Source organism: Heliangelus exortis, chromosome Z (genome assembly GCF_036169615.1).
Source record: "Heliangelus exortis chromosome Z, bHelExo1.hap1, whole genome shotgun sequence".
Taxonomy (NCBI): Eukaryota; Metazoa; Chordata; class Aves; order Apodiformes; family Trochilidae; genus Heliangelus; species Heliangelus exortis.
Window position 1 is genome coordinate 29,341,446 of NC_092454.1, and position 16,905 is coordinate 29,358,350.

The 16,905-nt window shown below is 40.5% G+C and overlaps 1 protein-coding gene and 1 non-coding gene across 3 annotated transcripts in view; one reads left to right on the forward strand and one right to left on the reverse strand.

Moving 5' to 3' along the window:
• CDC42SE2 (CDC42 small effector 2) overlaps positions 1-13,513 on the forward strand; it is a 63,727-nt gene extending 50,214 nt beyond the window's left edge. For both annotated transcript variants that reach the window (XM_071730494.1, XM_071730495.1), the window contains 3 exons: positions 4,631-4,732; positions 11,037-11,154; positions 11,605-13,513. In XM_071730494.1, the coding sequence (XP_071586595.1) occupies positions 4,631-4,732; positions 11,037-11,135 (201 nt within the window). In that variant the 3' untranslated portion in view covers positions 11,136-11,154; positions 11,605-13,513. The remainder of the gene's footprint in view (positions 1-4,630; positions 4,733-11,036; positions 11,155-11,604) is intronic.
• On the reverse strand, positions 683-801 carry LOC139790451 (5S ribosomal RNA). Its single transcript, XR_011723495.1, has one exon. It is a non-coding gene; the product is annotated as a 5S ribosomal RNA (ribosomal RNA).
• Positions 13,514-16,905: the final 3,392 nt, after the last annotated feature.

Below are 16,905 nucleotides of genomic sequence, written 5' to 3' on the forward strand. Positions count from 1 at the left end.
TAAATCTCCCCTGGCACAACTTAAGACTGTGTCCTCTCGTCTTGTTGAAAGTCATCTGGGAAAAGAGACCAACTCCCACCTCGCTACAACCTCCTTTCAGGTAGTTGTAGAGAGTGATGAGGTCTCCCCTGAGCCTCCTCTTCTTCAGGCTGAACAGCCCCAGCTCTCTCAGCCTCTCTTCATAGGGAGTAGAATCCCTTCACCAGCCGGGTTGCCCTCCTTTGGACCTGCTCCAGGACCTCGATATCCTTCCTGAACTGAAGGGCCCAGAACTGGACACGGGACTCAAGCTGTGGCCTCACCAATGCTGAGTACAGGGGCAGAATCACTTCCTTGGACCTGCTGGTGACGCTGTTTCTGATACAGGCCAGGATGCCATTGGCCTTCTTGGCCACCTGGGCACACTGCTGGCTCATGTTCAGCTTCCTGTCAATCCAGACTCCCAGGTCCCTTTCTGCCTGGCTGCTCTCAGCCACTCTGTGCCCAGCCTGGAGCTCCCCATGGGGTTGTTGTGGCCAAAGTGCAGGACCTGGCACTTGGCTGTGTTGAACCTCATCCCATTGGAATCAGCCCAGCTCTCCAGTCTGTCCAGGTCGCTCTGCAGAGCCCTCCTGCCTTCCAGCTGGTCCACACTTCCTCCCAGCTTGGTGTCATCTGCGAATTTGCTGATGAAAAGAAAAACAGCCTACAGCACCCGGTATTCCCAGGTAGTCTCCCATCCAAGTACTAACCGGGCCCGACCCTGCTTAGCTGCCGAGATCAGACGAGATCGGGCATTCTCAGGGTGGTATGGCCGTAGGAAAGAATTGTTCAGGGAAGATGGGGCTGCCCCTCTCCCTGGAAGTGTTCAAGACCAGGTTGGATGGGGCCTTGAGCAACCTGGTCTAGTGGAAGGTGCCCCTGCCCCTACCCCTTTCAAGAGGCTTGGAATTAGATGATATTTAAGGTCTCTTCCAACCCCAGCCATTCTTTAATTCTGTGATCACACCTTGTGGAGATGGTTCTTGTCCTGAGCATTTCAGATGAGCAGTTCTCATCCAGTGGAAATGTATACCTGATGTGGGGTCTCTTCTCCCTAGTTAGCCACATATGATTTACTAGCTGATATCATGCATGACTTGAGAAATTTTCTGAATTAGTTAAGTGAGCTTGACTTCCACATTGGGATATTAGTGCATTGGTAGGACATGGTGATAGAGTCTTTCATGACTTATTATGACTCTAGGAGCTCTACAAATGTTTTCTGTAATCACCAAATCACAGAATGTTAGTTGTTGGAAGGGACCTTGAAAGATCGAGTCCAACCCCCCTGTCAGAGCAGGATCATCTAGCGTAGGTCACACAGGAATGCATAGAAGCAGATTTTTAATGTCTCCAGAGAGATTTCACAACTTCACTGGGCAGCCTGTTCCTGTGTTCTGTCACCCACACAGTGAAAAAGCTTTTCCTTCTGTTTATGTGGAACGTCCTGTGCTCCAGCTTGCACCCATTGCCCCTTGTCTTATCACTGGATATCACTGAGAAGAGCCCACCCTCCTGACACTTGCCCTTTGCATATTTATAAACATTAGTAAGGCCACCCTCAGCCTTTCCTCATAAGGGAGATGTTCCTCTCCCTTTATCACCTATGTGGCTTATGTGTATTGGACTCTTTAATGCATTTCCCTCTCCTTGAACAGAGGGGCCCAGAACTGGACACAGTATGACACCAGGGCACCCCTCTTGACCTACTAACCACACCCCTTATGGAACACCCCAGGATGCCATTGGCCTTCTTGGCCACAAGGGTGCATTGTTGGCTCATGGTCATCCTTCTGTACACCGGGATCCCCATGTCCCTTTTCTCCTTGCGGCTCTCTAACAGGTCAGTCACAAACCTCTGGAGTTGTTCTTTCCTACATACAATATTCTACATTTGCCCTTCTTGTAATACATTAATTTTTCGCTGCCCAACCCTCTAGCCTGTCGAAGTCTCACTGAATGGCAGCACAGCCTCCTGGGGTGTCAGCCACTACTCCCAGTTTTGTGTCATCAGCAAACTTGTTGACAATGCACTCTATTCTCTCATCCAGGTCATTGAGGAATAAAGTGAACAGTACTGGTCCCAGCACTGACCCCTGAGGGACCCCATAGATACAGGCCTCCAACTAGACTCTGTACTATTGACCACAACTCTCCAACTTCTTTCATTTAACCAGTTCACAGTCCACCTTACATCGTCCAGACCACATTTCCTCAGTTTAGTTGCAAGGATGCTGTGGGAGACAGCTTAAAGTCAAACACTATACTGAAATTAAGGTAAACTACATCCACTGTTCTGCCATCATCCATCCACCTGGTTAAGTCCTCATAAAAAGCTGTTGGGTTGGTTAAACATGACTTCCCCTGATGAAACCATGTTGACTGCTCCTGAAGGCCCTCTTATCCTTGATATCCCTAGAGACAGAGCCTACAATGGTGGTGAAGCTGACTGTTCTATAGATATGTGGGTCCTCCTTGTTACCCTTTCTGAAGAATGGAGTGACATTTGCTTTCCTCCAGTACTCAGGCACTTCTGTTCCCCACAGCTTACCAGAGATGATGGAGAGTGGCCTCGCAATGACTTCCACCACCTCCTGTGTAATTGAGACATCACAGTTACTTTCCAGAATGATTTTCTCTGTTAAAGCCCTCAAATTACACATATTTTTTATAGTTATTATTTTAGTTGGCTGATCTTCTCCAATTTGTTGGGAGTAGAGAATTCACTAACAGTTTTGGCATAGCTTGGGTAATTTTTTTTTTGCTGTTTCTGTGGGAGTGTTTTCTTCTCACCCCAGCTACTAACATGATAGAGTAAGGTACTGAAACCTGCTGAAATCTCCTTTTAGTAATTGAGAAAAGGTACACAAAAAGGATTAAATGTTTTTTTTTTATTTGGTGGCTAAACCCCATGGGGTATTCTCATAGTTGTGGGCTGTGATTCATAACAATTTAATCTGTAGCTTTGTTTTAATAGCTAGCCCACTCATGAGGGATGTACCTTAGTGTCTTAATCCTGGGTAGTTGTTAATTTCAGCAAGTGCAGCTACTTACAAGAGACTTAGCTGAAAGCAAAAGTACAAAACAGAAAATTACCTTTATCCTGGCCCAAATCAGGACAGTAGTCTTCTGATCTCATCACAGATTAAAAAACTTAAAATGAGACTGAGTGGACTTTAAGATTATGGGAAGCTTTTAATTGAGCTCAAGTAGTTTATTAGCTATTATACTCTATTTTATGTGACACACATTAAATGAAAATGGCTTTCCTCAGGGGTCAGTATAGAAACTGAGGCTGCTTAAAATATTTGTTGATGACACAAAGAGTGGAATTGAGAGGACTCTCAGCACCCAAGCTGTGTGGTGTATTTAGCATGCTGGAGAGAAGAGAAGCCACCCAGAAGGATCCTGACAGGTTTGAAAGGTGGGCCTGTGCAAACTGCATGAAGCTCAGCAAGGCCAAGTGCAAGGTTCTGCACCTGGACCAGGGCAATCCCAAGCTGAAATACAGGTTGGTTGGAGAATGAATTGAGAACAGCCCTGAGGAGAAGGACTTGATCATGAAAGAAGCTCAACATGAGCCAGCAATCTGCACCTGCAGCCCAGAAAGCTGTGGCCTGGGCTGCATCAAAAGAAACGTTGACCAGCAGGTCAAGGGAGGATTCTCCCCCTTTACTGTGCTCTTGTGAGACCCCACCTGGAGAACTGTGTCCAGTTCTGGAGATAAATCAAAAGGTTTTAAGGGTGTGTCATGTTATTACCAACTTGGTAGAAAAGACTGGAAGTCTATACAGATAAGTGTACCTAAAGAATGCAGGAGTGATAAAAAAGAACTAAAACAAGATTGGCTGCTGAAACAGTCTTGGGCAGTTGGAGCTATAGAACTTGAGATACCATGTCCTTTAGGTGAACTTGCATTATTATAATTATACCAACAAACACATCCCCAGGCCACAAAGACCCCTACCCAGGTGAAGACCCTTTCCCTGAGTGTGCATGATGGTAGAAATAGTGAGGCAACCATATTACAACTAGGTAAATTGCTAACCAATCAATGTGAGCAGGATGGATTTGAAAGCTTACTAACTTCACAGTTTTTCTATAAGTGTGTCATGGAAAATGTCATTCAGGGTGCTTGATTTGTGGGAAGGTACCAAGTACTCATCTTCATACAAACCTGCAATAAGTAACAGTATCTCCTTCCTAAATGTAGTCTTTTTGTCTGCATTTCAGGAGCTAACTTAAAATTGGTAGCATCGTGATACAAGATGCTACTTTAAATACAAGAATAGATGGAAATTACTGTATGAAATGTTGCAAATATGGCTTATTAAACCATGGAATGTAGTGAAGTTTTTAACAAATATTTTCTTGGCCTAAATGTTAGTCATGATATCAGTTCTGGTCTAATCATCTGCTAAAGATCAAGTTAAAAAGGAGTATTACCGATGTTATAGTTAACCTGGGAATTTAGACTTTGCTTTCTGACTCCATGAATGTCTTACCACATACGAAATACCCCATGGAATATTAACTGTTACATTTATGACAGACATTGGTTTTGCCTTTGCAACAAGTCTCAGTGAGGGTTTCTTTACTTTCGTTTCAGAAAAGACGACGGAGAATTGACCGAAGCATGATTGGGGAGCCAACAAACTTTGTTCACACAGCTCATGTAGGATCAGGAGACCTGTTCAGTGGAATGAATTCGGTAAGCATGAGTGGTTGAAGAGTATTTAATCTTCGAATAAAGGAACATTGTATATGTATTTTGTAGCTGAAGAAATGTGTCTTTTAACTATGTGAAAATCTGGAAAATAGAAGTACAACCTGCTAGCACCTTAAACTCTTGCATTTAAGAATATATTTTTTTTAATTCCTATATTTATTAAGAGTATATAATTAATAAATGCTGAATTAAATGTACAGGCTAGGTTGTAGACTTGTTGCCATGGAAGCCTAGCTGTCTACTCACACCTCCCCACTCTGGGATAGGGAGTATAAAATCCAACTGAAACCTCATGGGTGGGGAGAAGGACTGGGAGGGGTCACTCACCCATAATGGTCATGGGCAAAACAGACTCAACTTGTGGAAAAAGATCAGTTTACTTTGTCACCAATCAAATCAGACAAATAGAAAAGAAAACCAGGTCTTAAATGCCTTCCCCCAGCCCTCTTTTTTTGCCAGTCCAAATTACTTCACTCCCAATTTGTCTACCTCCTCCAACATGGTGGGGAAGAGAGATGAGAAATGGGGTTTACAGTCAGTTCATCATTCGTTGTTTTCTACTGCTCCTTCCTCCCTCATAGGGAGGACTCCTCACATTCTTCCACTGCTCCAGGGTGGGTCTCTCCCACAGGAGAACCCCTCTAACGTGAGTCCCTCCCTCCAGGTGCAGTCCCTCGGGCACAGACTGCTCCATCAGGAGCTGCCCTCAGAGTCACAGGGAGCAGTCACCTCCCCTGGCACGGGGTGTTCAGTGGCTGCAGGTTCACTTCTGCTCCACCATGACCCCCCATGGGCTGCATCAGGGGCAGCTTGCTGTCTCACCTCTGCTCCTGCACCTCCTCCCCCTCCTTCCTCAGGGTCCTGGGTATCTCTGCTCAGGCACTGCTCTCACCTCCCTCCCTCCCCTGCCATGCAGGTCTTACAGTAGTTTTGGTTTCACCCTCATGAATGATTGCAGAATTGCATCCACCATCACTGATGGGCTCAGCCTTACCCAGAGGTGGGGCTGGATTTGGAGCCAGCAAGTTTCAGCAGCTTCTCATGGGAACCACCTTTGTAGCAACCCTGCCACTACAACCCTGGCACACTGACCCAAAACAAGAATACTTCTTGATAATTCATTCTGATGGCATATATCAACCAAAATAGTGAAATATCTATGAACAAGAATACTTGAAAATATAATACAATGTTTTAGAGAAAACATTTTAAGTATCCTTAAATTGACAGTTTTCTTATCTTAAATGGTTTCAACTATTTTAAATATAGTTCACCTAAAAGTGTAATTTAACCTTGGTTTATGATGCATACAAGTATTTTTGTGTGTCCTTGTTGAGGTTTTTCTGTATTCTGAAGCCCTTTGCAGTGTGACTTTGTTTCAGAGAAAGCAAGAGATATCATGCAAATTTCTGTGGCTTCCTGTAGATGATAGGAGCGATAAATACTTTTATCTCTCTAAAAGTGAAAAACTGAGGCTAAGATAAATGCTGAAAATCACCTTATGAGGATAGATTTCTTTTGTACAGCTTCATATTTATGTGAAAGGTTGATCTGTTTTTAAGGTCAGTAACATGGAATCCAGAAAACGAGTGTATGTAGACAATGATGAAAAATACTTCTTGAGCTTAATGATCCTTTTTATAGGAAACAAATGTTTTGTGAAGAAAATGATGAAAAATATATTTTGCTAAAAGAGAAGAAAGTTCTGTCAGAGGTATCAGAACAGAAAGCAAGGCTGTAAAGAAAAGAGACCACTTTAATGTAGGCAGGTGATATAATTTGTAGCTTCATCTATTTTATAGCTTATTGAGATCTGGCATAAACTTTTGTAATACAGTACATATTGAGAAAGGGAAAGCTATAAAATCTTACGTGATAAACAATATACTACATTTTCCCAGAGATAACCTAACGGGTTAGAAGTGATTTGTAATAAGCAAGTTAAGTGGACAGATACAGCTTCAAATTGCTAAAGTTCATTTAAAGCTAATTACATATTTAATGCAATATATTACATTAATATTTAAAGCTATTATAAATTGAAATAATAAAGTTATGCTAAAATGAGCAGTTTTGGGGTTGTTTTTTTTTTAAAAAGCCTGGCTTTCTGCTTTTTAAATGTTTGCTGTTCCTTCTGTGAGAACCTTCATTCTCATAGCTGAGCTGCCTCGTGAGTTTTGTGGTTGTTGCCTGAAGCTTTTTCTTTCATCTCATACTTTGCCCTTACTTGTCCTCACCTTTGCCATGTGTAGTATCCAGTTAATCTCCAGACAGTAGGTAATCTTTATTGTGTTTCTACATACACTTTTTCATTTTGAATTCTTATAATTGGCTATCCCTTTCTCTTACTTTTTTTCTTTTGGATAATGTGCTGCATCAGTGACCAGAGCTATTATTTTTGCTGGTTCCAGACAGAAAGAATCTGTATGTAAAAGATAATCTTTTTTTTTCTCTCTTTCTTCAGGAGCACAAATATCTTACTTTTTCACACTACTTTTTTTCCTGCCTCTCCTGTGTTGACTTACTGTTTTAATATTGAATGCCATCTCCTTGTTCATTCTTGGCAGTATATATTCCAAGATTATGGTGTTAACTTCCACGTCTTTCTGATGCTTAATTTCCTTTTCAGTATGGCCATTACAATACTTTTTGAACCTTCTCTTTTCTGAATAGTTGGGGGGGACCTTCTGCAGTTTAATTACCTTCCCCCAAATAAATTAAGATTCCACTTATCCTCTCTGTGCCTTTTTTTGTCAGCATTGTTCTTCATTACATACCCCTTTTTTTGTTTGCCTTCTGTGTGGAGCACTTTGTTGCTTTGTCAAAGCAAATGATTAAACAGTGGGATCCTTCTGTGCACTGTTTTTTTCTCATTCCTATCACTTTCTTTCTTAATTTACCTCTGTATTTCCTGGTAAAATCTCTCACTTTCTTCTACCTAATATTCATCAGTTTAATTTTTGACTTGACATATTCTGTCCTTTCCTTAGTTTTCTGTTGCTTTTCTTCTCAAGGACCATCTTTTTTACTTCTTGATTTTAAAAGGGAGAGGAAAAAAAAAAAGAAAGTGGGTGATGAATGAGATAGATAACAACAACACATTGTGTGATCTTCAGTTGGTACAATCCTTCACTTATAAATCCTGATGCTATCTAAATTAGACATAAGAGAGAAGAACCTTGCTGCATCATCGAAGGAAGGCAGTGGCAAGGAAAGGGAGAGGGAGAAGGAGAGGGACAGGGACAGGGAAAAGGAAAGGGGGAGGGAAAAGGAAAGGGGGAGGGAAAAGGAATGGAAGGGAAGAGAAGGGAAGGAAAAGAAAGAAAGGAAAGGAAAGGAAAAAGGAAAGGAGAGGAAAGGAAAGGGAAAGGGAAAGAGAAAGGGAAAAGGAAAGGGAAAGAAGGGAAAGGGAAAGGGAATGGGAAAGGGAAAGCGAAAGGGAAAGGGGGAGGGAAAAGGAAAGGGGGAGGGAAAAGGAATGGAACGGAAGAGAAGGGAAGGAAAAGAAAGAAAGGAAAGGAAAGGAAAAAGGAAAGGAGAGGAAAGGAAAGGGAAAGGGAAAGAGAAAGGGGAAAGGAAAGGGAAAGGGAAAGAAGGGAAAGGGAAAGGGAAAAGGAAAGGGAAAGGGAAAAGGAAAGGGAAAGGAAAAGGGAAAGGGAAAGGGAAAGAAAATTTTATGGTGCTTGTTCTTATATCTCACACTGCCTCAGAAGGAGGATGCTTCAAAGAGAATACTATCTTACACACCTACTATTGTTAGACCTGCTTTTTACTTAGTGTTATTTACATTGCACATCTGCTATAGAAGGTTTCATATATAAATTGAAAATTAACTGGGAGAAGGGATCCTCAGTCCATCCCACTATTGCCATTTTGGGGCCAGTGCCAGTAATATATGTCCTGAGCCTGGAGAAAGGTCACAGGCCAACACAAAAACACCTGATATACAGGAGAATGTAATCACAGCCAGGAAGACAGGTTTAATGGAGGCTCAACTAAACACCTCTCAGAAAGTGCCTGTAGCATGGGGAACAAATGAGGAATTACAGACATGTGCATGCTTGCAGGGCTACAATGGTATCACCATCAATGAGATGTGGTGGGGTGACTCGGGTGGCTGAAGTGTGGGAATGGGGGGCTATAGGCTCTTCAGCAGAACTCACTAGAGTGTTGACTCTGAACAATTTTCCCCACAGGAAAATGTGAACATTGCTTTGCTGAATCACTTAATTGAGCAAAGCACCAATGTATATAATGATTTAACATTGTGCTACTTAACAACATAAAATTCCTATCTACTGTACAGCTCTATCAGATACATAGTGTTGAAGACAAAGTTCCTAAAACAGGTCCTTTTTTCCCTATTTTCTTGAGAAGCAGTGTGTAAGAAAGAGCTGTGATGATTCATTTTGTGTGTGTGCATGTTTTGCTTTGTGGTGGAAAACAATATACCTCTTTGTCTTTGTAGACAGGGTAAATATCACACAAGCTACTTGGAAATATTTGTCCAGTGCTGTTTTAATACAGCTTTCTAGTGTTGTTTTGAAGTCCCTGTGAAGGACCATACATACTATAATTGCAAATGCTGCCCTGCAGGCACAAGCTTTGCTGCAAGTTAAATTTCAGAAGCTGCAGCCTTGAATTAATACTATTTCGTGATCACTGTGTACTTGTTATGTATGCCCTGGGGTGCAGAGAGAAAAAGACCATACCACTAGTGTTGGAGCTGATGATTTTGACTCACACAACACAAGCTGGAAAGATCTATGGATTCCACTTTTTTTCTTTTTTTTTCTTTTTTACCTTCCCTGGGCAACCTGTTCCAGCATCTCACCATCCTGACAGGAAAGAATTTTTCTTTGTTGTTGCTCCTGGCCCTGTTGAACTTCATGCAGTTTGCAAGAGCCCCCTTCTCAAGTCTGTCAGGGTCCCTATGGATAGCATCCCTTATTTCCAATGTGTTGACTTCACCACACAGTGTGGTGTTGTTGGCAAACTTGCTGAAGATGCATTCGATTCCTGTCCATGTTGCCAACAAAGATGTTAAACAGCACGGGTCTGAGTACTGACTCTTGAGGATCACCACTCAGCAGACACCACTACGATATTTCTTGCCCCTGACTTCCCTTTAATTCTGACCCATAGGGTCTCTGTCAGCTCCTCATCCATCCCCAAGTGGAGCTCCATGGACTCCAGCTGGTCACTGATCTATAGGGAGACACTCTTTTCTCTTTTTCCCTTTTTGTCCTTCCTAAACAGTTTATACCCGGACATCCCTGTGCTCTGCTCACAGGAGCCGTCCCATCTGCGGTGATCCTAATAACATCAGACCCTGCAGGCATTCACAGATGTGGAACTCATCATCTGTATCCCCCATGCTTTAAGGATTTGCATAGAGACGTTTGAGATGTGTCTCCTTAGAATCAGCTTTAATGGCAGGGCTTGTATCTGTCAGTACACACATTTTTATCTTAGCCTATGGTTCTATTCCAGGCCCAGGGAATCTGTTAATGGCTTTGTCCTTACCTTGGTGGGTGTGGAATGAACTGAGGATCCTCTCTCCCAGCATCCCTAGTTTAAAGCCCTCCTAACTAAATTGGCAGCCTCTGGCCAAAGACTCTTTCCCCCCTTCTCTGACAGGCGGGCCACATTGGCCTCCAGCAGTTTTATCAAAATGGGCCTTCTGATCTAGGTAGCCAAAGCCCTGATTATGGCACCACTCCTTCAAACATTTGTTGAGTTTTATGTTACTGTTGGCCTTTTCCTGTCCTTTTCCACTGACTGGGAGGATTGATGAGAGCAATGCCTGTGCTCATAAATCTTTAACTGCTGCTCCCAGCACTCTGTAATAATTCCTTATAGTTTTCAGATTAAATAATTAATTGTGTTACCTTGTCTGGTTTATCATATTTGGGAAAAAGAATTTTCGATATAACAATATAAATTACAGCTTGTCAGATGGAGTAGAGTTGGATATCAGTAAGAGATTTCATTTATCTATTTATTTATTTTGAATGATCAAGCAGCTCAGTGAAAGCCTGATTCAAGGCATTTTCTTTAGGAGAGACAGAGAACTTCTGCCTTAGTGCCAGTTCTGTCATCTCTTCTTCTAAACTGCCTGCAGCAGTGAAAATTTCAGGAAGCCTGGGCTGATAATGTAGCTTTAATGGTGGAGGAGCACTTAAAAACAGACCTGAGTAAGAAATAAAATTGAAAGCAAGAAGACACCATAGCTCACTGACTGCCTTCCGTGTCTTCCCTAACCCCCTTTTCCTTCTCTCTTCAGGTCAGCTCAATTCAGAACCAAATGCAATCCAAAGGAGGCTATGGGGGTGGCATGTCTGCAAATGTTCAGATGCAGCTTGTAGATACAAAGGCAGGATAACCCTGGGGAAACCTTTCCAGTAAGTATTGCACTCTGCTTTCTAGGCTTTGTTAGAGTAGGAGGAAGAGTCACCATACTACTTCATAATTAGCTCCCTATAAATAGATATGTCTTTATGATGCCTAATTTGAAAACATGTTTCTGAATAAAACACTTCAGCATCATTATATAAGCATGTTAATTTTTTACACATTGAACAAGAGATTGTCCTTGCAGATTGCATCAGTCTGCTTGTAAACCTGTTTTTTACATAAGATGATATTGTAGGCAAATCTTTGGAAGTGAAGTTAGCCATTTAACATAATTTAAATGAATTTTGTGATATGACTGGGATACCATTTTCGCAAACGTTCCATCCATTTAAGTACAATACACATGGTGTTAAATCAATGAATAGCAAAATTACAGTAGGAAAATGTTCGCTCTGAATGTTCAAAACTCAGTTTCATGTGTTTTTTCTGTGTTCCAGGTTTATGTGGGTTCCTGTATCTTCTTTCCTGTGTCCCCTCTTTGCCTTGGTGACTGCTTTCTGTGCTCATGGCGAGAGATATGATTGCTCATTGCTCTCTCTTTGTGATTACTCGGGTAAAAAGTTGCTGTTCTGCTCTGATGATGCCATTTGTCAGATTGGTCCAACCGTGCCTTTTGGTGGCATATACATGCTGATTTCTACCAGTGTCATGGACATTAATGTGTTTATGGTTGGTTTTAGCTTTTGCTTTCTTTTAAGCCAAATTAAAGCACCAACTGTATTCCCTCATCCTTCAGAAGTACTAATGCACAACATTCTCTTGTGTTTTAGTCATCAAATCTCTTCTCCACTCAAGTAAATTAGAAACGAGTGAGTTTCTATTAATGTCTTAAATCATCTGTTCTTCATACCCATTTTTTGAAAGGTCTGGGACATGCAAGCACAGTGATATCATACAATGACCACATAGTTTGTGAGGTAGTTTTGTATAGTGGAAAGAAATATAGAAGAAAAAATTAAAACTGTGTATTGCAGACTGGTGAAAAATTTGGCTGCAGCATTAATTCATCCCTGTTTCTGAAAAACTGTAACTTTGCTACTTCAGAGCTATGTCGTTAAGACAGTTTTTATCCAACTCATCTTGATATCATAAAGAGAGAGCTTGCATTCACGAGGCATTTGTTGTAAATTTTCAATATATTTATTTTGAAAGAGCTGACCTTCAGATTGTAAAGCAGTGTAGTACCTATCAAATCTAAGTTTGTGGAAGTTCTTTAGTTATTTAAAAAAGAAAAGCATCATGTTTGGCTGCTTCTTTTTCTTCTACAGGTTTTCATAATTTTAGGCTGTGTGATCATTTCCAGTAGCACCGTATCAGACTGCTTGAAAAATTAGCTGAAAAATTTAGAGACTTAGCTCTAAGTAGTTGTCAGTTTCTGTGTACTAAATATTTAAGGGTCAGAGCAATTTACTAAGCTGGCAGAACAAATGGCAATGACAACAAAATACAGGGTAACTTTTTACTAAATCAGTAAAATGCCTTTTGCTCAGGTTCCAAAGCATGTTTCTTTTACACATTGTGAAAATGTGTTTTATTATCATACTGCTATCATTTGCATCTATAAGCTTTCCCTTTTTTCCCTCGTGATTGATGGTTTGAGAGAAGTTGATGCTTTGAGTCCTGGTTGAGTTAAATTTTAATGTGATAAAAAAATATCTTAACAAGTAAGGCATAACTGAGCCTGGTCAGATCCATTTTTATACACAAAAAACTCATGTGTTCATAAATAGAAACTGTTATCGTAAATTATTTTAATTCTTTTCCCATCTTTTCCTTGATTTCACATTGTCACAGCTGTCAGACTGATAGAAGCTTAGGTATGAATCTACCTGATCTCCTCTCTCAGTTTGCAGACAACACACAGAAGACAGGCCAGGGAGGTAGGATGCCCTCTCTGTGATGAATTCCAGTGGTAGGTGTCAATTACCTGGTTGAATAGTTCCAATTAGGTTGGATAGTCAGTCTTCACTGATTAAGGTACTGATTTGTAGTGAAGGAAGATCAAGATGTCCACATGTCTGGATGCACAAACACATGGCAGTGCAGTGATTGTTTTTTTAGAGGTCAGCATTTCCAGTGCCACTTCATCAATGAGTCCTAAATATGCTACAATTACAAAATTATTTGAACTTTGGCCATTGGTAATAGAAGATTAAATTTGCTTGCCAAACCTTGCAATTGTCAAAATGTTTTCAGTTCAGTAGCCAAGAAAAAAAAGGACATATTTTTATAACAGACATATTTTTTTTGTACATTGTGTTCGTTCTTGAATAAAGTCAGTTCAGTGTTGACTTGTAGATATTAAAAGGAAAATATTGTCTTTGATTTAATAAATGCTTTCTTTCAGCTGGTGTCCTACCCTTTTTCTTTTTTTTTTTTTGTAAATTACATGTGCATTAAAAAAACACTTGCAGCCTATGGACAAATTTGTGGTGAAAATTCTCTGACGAGTAGCCTGAGTATCATAAGCAATTTGCAGGCTTGATTTTTTTGTTTTTATGCCACTTGGCGTTTCTGCTGCCAAGGGGATTAAGCCATAATTTTCTTGGCCATCTTGTTGCATCGATTTAGAGTATATACCAGGGATTTCTTCAAGGACCTTCAAGGAAATAATTCTTAAAAAAATACACATATATTCATATACAAGATTTCTTTTCTTTTGACTGTGACTGGTATGTGTTTTACTTTGTTGTTTTAATGCAGATTACTGCAGTGATCAGTAGAAAACTTAATTGAACCAACTAATCATCATAATATGCACATCTGCATTAAACATACCTGCAAGGCATAATATTGTCTACTCTGTACTTAGCTCAATTAATTTTTATATTTGACACTTTCCAAGTTAATTCCCTATACATTCATTTACTATTTTAAACTTCATGCTAAATTGTTTTAAATACCAGTAAGGAATTTTTTAGCTCATGGCAAGGTCTTAAAATTTCTAGTTGAGGAAACAAGATAGTTCTAATGGAAAAGAAAGATCAAGATAAATCCATGATATACCAATTAACTAGAGGGTTCTTTTCTTTAAATATTGAGATTGTAGAACCTTAGTACTGTCTACAGAGATGTATCTTGAAGAACAGATGTTTTAATAACATCCATAAAAGTAACCCTGTCTATAAAAATAAGGAGTTTCAACTTCTTAAAGAGGGAATCAGGCTGTTCACAGTCTGTCTAGATATCTAAAGCAGTTGTATGGGCCAATCTGTCCCTTTTGTACCATTTTTAAACAAGAAGGTGCTGCACTAGAAACCAAGTCACTGAACATAGTCTGTATTCCATATCCCTTTTTCATGTCATAGCTTCTCACAAAACACTATGCATATCATGCATATTATAATTATTCACTATTTACTTTTAAACCTGTTCTTATTCCTTAACAGTTGGTAACATGGCAAAATGATGAAATCTGAACTAAATTGCAAATTCAGTGGTATAATGCAGCCCATGAGCACAAATAGTTGTATCAGGGCACAACACTTTCAGGATGAAAGACACAGACTCAGTTTCTGACATAAGAGCTTCAGGGGTTTTTTTTGTATTAAGTCTATAAAGACATGCTGGCTACAAGCATATAAAAACAGGCTACAAGTTCCCTATAGAAGTCTACTACTAATGGAAAGAAATTAAAATTATAATCAGCACAGCACTACCTTGTTTCTGATGTTCTTCTTCCTGACACATGCAAGAGATACTGAGGGAATCACCAAGCAGTGAATAAGTAAGATTCCTCAGAATTAGACATAATTAAAACGTAACCATTTCCTGATGGCAAAAAATTATGCATCTAAGTAGCAATAGGTAAATTTTAGATGATTCTTTCAGAGTTTGCTCATAGGTGGTAAGTAGTGATCTTTGTGACTAGACACAATAGGCCAACGTAAGTGAAAGTTCTCATGAACTGGGACCAATTACACTGTTTAGGTTCAACCCTATTGGTGGAATCATCACTGTGAATGTAGATTCATGAAAATCAACCAAATTAAGAAACTACATCATCATCACCAGGAGTCAGCCAACCACAGGCAATGTGTTTAATTTCTGCCATTGGTGCTAATTCTGTCTATCACTACTGCACAAGACATGACTTTCTCTCTTCACACAAACTAACAGAAGAGCAAGTTGATACTACAAGCATGTTTCCTATTAAGCCCAGGAAACACAGATTGCATGTAGAGTTGGCAGTAATTTGCTGAATACTAAGCTTGCTGAATACTTACTTAGCTGATCATGCAGAATCATATAGCTACATTTATGAATGATAGAGCTGTCATAGAAAAGGCACATTGATTTATTTTAGCTATTTAAGCATTTATGTGAGCTTCTAATAGCATGGATTGTCTACAGCCAAACTTTATATTTTACCAAAATTTTGAGATCTGTGTTTAGACACAAGATAGTCGCAGAGCCTCTTAGTAGAAAATAAAAGTAGTTATATATTTGCTTTATCATTTTTTTCATGTGAAATAGATGCTCCACTTCTGGACTTGGGTCGTCGAAGACACTGCTAGTGTGCCACTGCACACACACCAAGCAGGGCTGGGGATCTGGTAGGTAACACTGAAATTAGTGTACTCTGATTTTCCAGCATTTGAAAAAGGTGTTGGTATATGCAAGATAAACTTGTATCAGTGCAGCAGTGACTTTGAGGGGAGGGTGTATTTCAGCATGAAACAGTGAGCCACCCACTGTGGATACATGTGATTTTCCTTCAAAATACTAAGCAATTAGAGAGCTGCATATATAATGTCTGCATCCAGGGAGTGCTGGTTTTCCACCAGTGCTCTGCATATCAGAGCCACGGGCAATCGTTTCCCAGGAATGTGATATGCAGGGAACCTGAAACTAGATGATCTTTAATACAACCCAAACCGTTCTATGGTTCTGTAATGTGCGTGGGTTTGCCTGTACTGTGACTTCAGTGCCATGAAGGGGCTGTTAACTTTTGGTTTGTTTCCTAAACCTCTGACCATAGCATCAGCCTTTGCAGTTTATAATTGGTTTGAAATATTTGCTAGGCAATATGAATGTATTTTGCATTGTCATGGTAGGAAGTTCAGGTGAAAGACCACTGTTAATACAGCAATGGTGTGATGAGCTGTCACACACCATGCAGGAGCTGAGCTTTGCCTCTTTCACCTACTGTCACCCACCATCATCCCTCACCAAATGTGTGAGGTGGGCTGTTGTGAAAGGCCAGTGCTTAAAAGATCACTGTTAGGAGCAAGATGATGATTACCTTGAGTTGATTATTACTTTAAATTTAAGTCCTCAGATTCCATGAAATGTGGCAACACTTTCTTCCTCTCTATCCTCACTGACCTCGGTATCTCTACTCCGGCACTGGCCTTACCTTTATTATTTCTCTCCCTCCTCCTCCTCCTCCTCCTCCTCCTCCTCTCTCCTCTGCCCTGAGCTCTTACAGCCAGTTGTTTCCCTTTCTTGAATATGTTAATCACAGAGCCGCATCCTTTGTCAGTGATGGTGTCAACATTAGCCAGAGATGGAGCCAGACTTTTTGAAGCCTGGGGAGCTTTCAGCAGTTTCTCACAGGAGTTGCCACCCCCGGGGCCCCTCCTCCACTACAAAACAAACAAAGCCGGCACCACATCAACACAGAACAGAAGGTTTTTCGTTTTAAATGTTGAATTTCTCAAGCTGAATTAATTGAACAGGATGCTAGGGAGAGGTACATTTCAGTGTTTAAAAAAAAAAAAACAAACAAAAAAAAC